Source organism: Lathyrus oleraceus, chromosome 7 (genome assembly GCF_024323335.1).
Source record: "Lathyrus oleraceus cultivar Zhongwan6 chromosome 7, CAAS_Psat_ZW6_1.0, whole genome shotgun sequence".
Classification (NCBI taxonomy): domain Eukaryota; kingdom Viridiplantae; phylum Streptophyta; class Magnoliopsida; order Fabales; family Fabaceae; genus Lathyrus; species Lathyrus oleraceus.
This window is the reverse complement of record NC_066585.1, coordinates 300,854,329-300,861,328: the sequence shown is the minus strand read 5'-3', so window position 1 is coordinate 300,861,328 and position 7,000 is coordinate 300,854,329. Positions and strand designations below refer to the sequence as shown.

Sequence of the window (7,000 nt, the reverse complement as noted above, 5' to 3'; positions counted from 1 at the left end):
TTCGGATATTCATAGGTGTGTTACTGAAGCATCCACTCGTCACTTGACCAAAGTCCTACTCGTCATTGGACTGAAGTCCTACTCGTCACTGGACTGAAGTCCTAACTCGTCATTGGACTAAAGTCCTACATATCTCCGATATACATGATGCATTAGTGCAATAATAATACAAATGAAATACTCGTCACTAGTTCCTCTCGAACCTAAAACTCAACATAATTATCGCCAATACAAGGCTACGCCAATGGTTCCTCTAAATCGAACATCTCAGTATAACTCAACATTTTTATTCTTCATGAGGAATTTATCATAAACTCAACATAATAATTAAAAATAATTAATTTCTCATCATTACTCATCATCAACATCAAAAACCATCAAATACAGAAACCACTCGAAAATCGAGCAGAACGACCCGTAGTCGGTCAAACGAGGGCTGACGGTCAGCCCTCTAGGCATGACGGGCGTTACGCCCACCCGTCACCTCACTTTCACATTCTCCCGTCATCTTGCTAAAGATTGGCAATGGTGCTTGTTGTTGGTCACTGATGGTCGACTGATCTTCCAGCTGGCGCCCGTCAGCTTCGTCAAAGTAGACGTATTCCCGAAGCACGATGACAGTTGGAGCGTCACTCCCGTGACACCCGTCATTGCTGTGCAGAACACATATTTTTGCATTTTCTCCATTGAAGCACTTTCGAAGCTCCAATTTCTATTCAAGAAAACCACAATCACACAACAAACATCAACCATCAATCATATAACATTTTCATCATCAAAAACTCATAGATTAACATTTAAATCATCAATTTATCATGAAAATCATCATCATATTTATAAAATTATCATTTATACTCATGAACATCAAACTCATAATTCAACATAATCATTCACATCAAACCCAATAATTAACAGAGCACGAATTCATGATTAAACAACAACCTAATAGGTTTTACACAAACCCTTTCAAGGTTTAAATCCCTCAACAATGGAGGAAAGGGAAAGGAAAAAGGAAAGAGGATAAGGACTTCTCTCTATCCTTCATGCTTAAAAAAACCCATATAATGAAAAGTCCCCCTTACCTCGAATTTGTAGCAAAGGTAAAGCTTTGGTTATGGCGTCTCTTCTCCATCAAAAGCTCTCCTAGGATTTCCTGTTCTATTGCTTCTTTCCACAAAAACACGTATTGACCACTCTCTCATTCCTTTTCTCTTATTTAAATAAATAAAATCTAATTTCCTTTTATTTTAATTTATTCTACAAACTCCCCTCAACTCTCACTAAATCCACCCACCTCCTTATTTTATTAAAAAACTATTTATCTCCCCAAAGTCTTAGTTTCTCTAATTTCTCTATTAAAATATTATTAAAAATATAATTAAATTCTAGTTAAATATTTAATTAACATTCCTCATTTCTACACTAATTTTAAATATAATAAAATTCTATCCGAAATCCAAATAACTTAAATAAAAATAATTAAATAAGTCAAAACACTCCAAACTCAATCAAAATAAAATTAATCAAAATCAAAGTGTTACACTAGTGATGAGCTTGTTGGCAGTGACTCCTGATGCTTCAGATGAAGAGAAGGAACTAAAGTATCCTAGGTTTTTGATGGAGGAGTTGGACAATAATTACAAGTTCAAAGTGGGACTGAAGTTTATATCACTTGATGAATTTAAAAAAGCAATTATTGAATGATTAATGTTAAATGGGAGAGAGATAAAGTCGGGTAAAAATGAGAAAGTTAGAGTAAGGGTAATTTGCAAGGGCAAATGTGAGTTTTTGGCACTTGTAAGTAAAGTTGAGAATAAGCACACACATATAATAAAGATATGGGTTGGTACTCACATGTGGTAGGATATTGAATAATAGTTAAGCCAATTTCAAGTGGGTTGCTAAGACTGTGGCAGCTAGAATAATATCTTCTGATGGTGTTAAGATTTATGATATTGATTCTGAGATTAAGAGTAATTATTTTGTTGGCATAACTAAGAACAGAGCATGGAAGGCCAAACAAATTGAAAAAGCTTTGGTTGAAGGTAATACAACCAAACTATACAACATGTTGTGGAGACACTATGCAGAGTTAAGGAGAGTAAATTCAGGGAACAATTGCAAGATTAATGTGGCAAGGGTTAGAGCAACAATACAACCAAAGTTTGGTAGTTTTTATTTTTATTTTTATGGACTTAAGAAGGGGTTCACAACATCTTTCATGCTGTTCATTGGAGTTGATGGATGTCATCTTAAGACTAAATATGGAAAGACTTTTCTTATTACTGTTGGTAGAGGTCCAAATGATAAATATTGTCCCATAACTTTTGGTGTTTGTGAAACTGAAACAAAGGAGTCATGAAAGTGGTTCCTTACTTTGATTTTGGAGGACATTGGTCAAGAAAAAAAAAATGAGTTTTCATTTCTGACCAACAAAAGGTACTTTCTCAAATATTTTATTACAGGTATTAATTTTGGATATGATACTGATATTAATTTAGATTTCATCCTTGATTCTGACATTAATTTCATCTCTGATATTGTTATGTATTTTTGAAATTGATACCTGTTTGTTTGTTTGAAACTCATTTGTAGAGACTAATCCCTGTGTTTGAAGAAATGTTTGAGAGGGTAGAGCACATGTTATGTCCTAGGCATTTATATGCCAATTTGAAAAAGAAGTTTAGAGGAGGCATACAAATTATGGATTTGATGATGTGATCATTTATATATAATATGAATTTATATTCCAGTTGAGTTTCTTAAACCAATAAAGCTCTTACAATTATTATATCAAATTGTTCCTCTAATATTCTAATGTTTGTGTTATTTAGAAGAAGAAAATTAAACCAAAAGTAGCAAGAAAATTGAAGTTGAGGAGAAGTGATAAAGCAAGGTTCCTTAAATGCAAAAACTTCAAGGGAGAAGGAAGTGGTCCAAAACAACCTTTGAATTTGTGGACATTAAACTTCTCAGTGAATTTTAATTATGATTTAATTATGATATATTTTGAGATCTGGTTATGCCTTTTGTCTTTGTAGACATGAACCATCCTATTGATTTAGTTATGATGTATTTTTGTTGTATTTTGCGACATAACACAAACTTGTATGACAAGTTCATATGGACTATATGTATTATGGTTATGTAACACATTATTAGTTTGTGCAAATCTTAATTTTAGTTCATTAAGACACATGGATGAAAGCAAAAAAATCACAAATTTATAGGGACGAAAATCATAAAATTCAAAACTTCATCTTCATCTTCATAAATTGTCCTTGTTAGAGAGACGGAAACCAAAAAATATAGAATCATTAAAATGACATTCAACGCCATTTCTTGTAAGCAATGAACACACTCCATGAAACAGTCAACAAAAACTTAAACAAGTTGATTTTTTCCCTTTCGTTTTCCAACTTCGTATTCATCTTCTCCTTTTTTCTAGACTCAAGTTATTTAATAATGCAACCTAAATCCTTCGCAACCTCAGAGAAATTCTAACCGCTTGAATTTATGGGTTCACTAGCAGGGCTCAAGTTCATCATCTCATACGAACAACTTGTAACCAAATAATGCTTACGAATGTAGTACATTGGAAAAATCAGATAAATAATAAAAAATCAGTAATGAACATTGCCATTAATAGATGAACAATCAACATTGAACATCACCCCCGAATTTGCACATTTCCAATATCTCTTTTTAGGATTTTCAATGGAACTTAACATGTACATCCTCATTATGCAATTGCAACCACATATAGGAATTTGAAATGGAGTAGAGTTTCCAAATGAGGACGTAGCCATGCTTCACTATGTAGAAATGGATGATAACCTGTAATAAGATGAATTTGAGTGGAGGAAGAAGAAGTTCAATTTAAAATATCATTCCCATTTTGGATTTAGTCCTCCTTTTTAAAACCATTACTATGTACTTTTCACGTTATAAAAGAGTGTAAAAAAAGGAAAATGGAAAAATAATTTCACATCATCAACGTTAGCCAAAAGAAGTTTAACGTCAGAGACTAACTCCAAAAGAAAATCAACAGTTAGGGATTCCATTAAAAAAAAATTCAAATGCGCCAACTTACGGGGATAAAATGACGATTTAAGTCTAAATTCTATGTTAAAATATGAATATTCATCTTCTTCGATAATTTTAGTAATGGATTCTTGATCTTATTGATGGATGGATTCTGAGTTCAATTATGAATGTTCAACTTCTAGGACAATTTTATTGACGAATATTGAGTTTTAATGACAAATTTTAAATTTAGCTATGAATCTTCATCTTTTTTATCTTATGCGACTAATTTAATATATTTAGGAAAATCACAAACATATTTAATTTAATAAATTTATTTATTTACAAAAATGAATCATTTAATAAAATGATATGACAATTTATGTTTACATGCCAAAAAGGCATTATCACGTATTAAAAGAAAAATATATCTAAAAAAAATGAAGGCGGAAAAGGCAGTCTTAGAAATTACTATGAAATAAGGATACAAAGCCTGAGTTTAAAATGGGAGACACAAACATTTGAGTTTAAGGCTATATTTTAAACTAGTTTTAATAATAATTGGAACATAGTATAAATTCCTTTCTCACTTTGGGCGTAAGGTCCCAAATGACTATCCTATTTTTTGATTGAAACCTGTATTACAATCCTCCATAACAAAACATGTATAACATGAAATAAAGTATTATTTCTATAATTATTAATAAAACCAATAACTAAAAAACAAAATAGTTTCCCATGGCTAATTTCCATTGGTGTGATTTCATTGCTAAATGACACAATCAAACAGCTGCAAACTACATGCAACATTTTCTTGTAAAAATCCATTGGTGTTCTCGTCGACCGTAAAGGCCTGCATGAGATACATCATAACAATACAAACCATACAATTGCAAAACATTCCTATAAATAAACACATAACATTCCTCAAATCCCACCACATCTTTGTTTTCTTCAACATTATAATTCAACAAAAAAACATGTCTTCCCATACCTTAAAAGTTGTTCTCTCATTCATCATTTACACATTTACCCTTGTGACCATAACAAGGGCCGGCGACCCGGACATACTAACCGACTTCATAAGCCCAATAACCGGCCCAATCGATGCAAACTTCTTCACTTACACGGGCTTTCGCGTGCTCGTCGGACCACAAAACCCAAGCCCGCCACCTTTCAAAGTACTAAAAGCAACCATGATAGAATTTCCATCATTGAATGGACAAAGTGTGTCCTATGCTTCTCTTCAATTCCAACCTAAAAGCATTAATCCACCACACATTCACCCACGTTCAGCTGAACTACTCTTTCTTGTTCAAGGCTCACTTCAAGTTGGATTCGTCGACACAACGAATAAACTCTTCACACAAACTCTTTCAACCGGCGATTTGTTTGTGTTTCCAAAGGGTCTCGTTCATTTTCAATATAATGCTGATGATAAGGCTGCTGCTGTTGCTATATCAGCCTTTGGCAGTGCTAATGCTGGCACTATTTCACTTCCTAATACGTTGTTTAATACTTCTATTAGTGATAATGTCTTGGCTTTGGCTTTTAAGACTGATGTTTCCACCATTCAAAACTTGAAGAAAGGGTTTTCTACCTAGTCAGAAAGGCCTTGTGATGGGTAATAGATTTGTGTTTATCTTATGTTGATTTTTATGTTTTTGTTTTATTGTTGAATGAGTGCTTTTATGTGTAAGTCTGAGATGGACATTGTTTGATTGTGTTTTCTGTATTAATAATCATGTGAAATGGGAAATGAAAACATCAAGGAAATTGGTGATTTCCTAACTTAGTTTTGTTTGCTCGTGGCTTCATTATTCTTGAAATGCAAGAAAACTATTAGTAAATGTGACAAGTTTATTGAGTAAAAATACCCATGGCAAATTTAGTAACTAATAGTAACTCATCTTTAATATTTTAGAGATGACTCAACAACAAATTAGTGAGGTGGACGAAATAACTAATGCGTGGTATTTGAAATAAATAAGTGTAATTAATTAATGTATGATTTAATAGTATATATATATATATATATATATATATATATATATATATAAACAAGTTATTAAAACTTATAAACCATCAACTTTTGTAAAATAAAAAAACAAATTGGTGGAAAAAATCAGTTATTTTGAGGAGTTATCCACATAGTTTAGATGTGTCATCCTAGGGGTAAGAGATTGATTTTAGAAACGCAATAAATATATTTTAAATTTAGTTTAATAACATTTTGACCATTTACTGTTCAATTTTTTTTTATGAAACGAGATCTTCCAACACGATTGTTATGTAATGTTTTACTTCTTTGATTTGGAAAGGACTTGATCATTTGAACTTTAATTTACTCGGAAACAGTTTTAATCTAGGATTGAACAATAGTATCATCTTTTCGAGTTTGAAGTTTTTTCTGAATTTTTTTTGTCATGATACCTCTGAATTTTTTGCTTGTAGAGCTTATTGCAATCATAGGTTTGAAGTCCCAGCTCATCAATTTCATGCAACTATAAATTCCTCTTTTCTCCGGATAACTTGAGATCAAAGTTTACAAACTTCAATGCCCAGAAAGCTTTATGCTCTAATTCCACCGAAAGATGACAAGTTTTCCCATAAACCATCTGAAAAGGGGTAAGACCAATTGAAGCTTTGTAAGCGGTACGATACGCCCACAAAGCTTCATCAAGCTTGAGAGACCAATCATTTCTTGAAGCAAACACTGTTTTCTCCAAGATTTTCTTTATTTTTCTATTAGACACCTCAGATTGGCCATTTGATTGCGGATGGTATGGTGATGCAACTTTGTGTTTAACACCATAGTGCTCCAAGGCTTTCTCTAACTGTGAATTGCAAAAGTGTGAACCGCCATCACTAATCAACACTCTCGGAGTACCAAAATAGGTAAATATATTTTTTTTAGAAACTTGATCATCGTTTTCCATCGGCTTTTTATGAAGCAATCACTTCAACCCACTTG

At 32.5% G+C, this 7,000-nt stretch overlaps 1 protein-coding gene across 1 annotated transcript; it reads left to right on the top strand.

Annotated features, from left to right (window-relative positions):
• Positions 1 to 4,970: 4,970 nt before the first annotated feature.
• Positions 4,971 to 5,769, top strand: LOC127105878 (germin-like protein 9-3). The gene has a single exon (XM_051043090.1). It carries the CDS (start codon positions 5,007 to 5,009, stop codon positions 5,628 to 5,630), a length of 624 nt encoding a protein of 207 aa, XP_050899047.1. The 5' UTR covers positions 4,971 to 5,006; the 3' UTR covers positions 5,631 to 5,769.
• Positions 5,770 to 7,000: the final 1,231 nt, after the last annotated feature.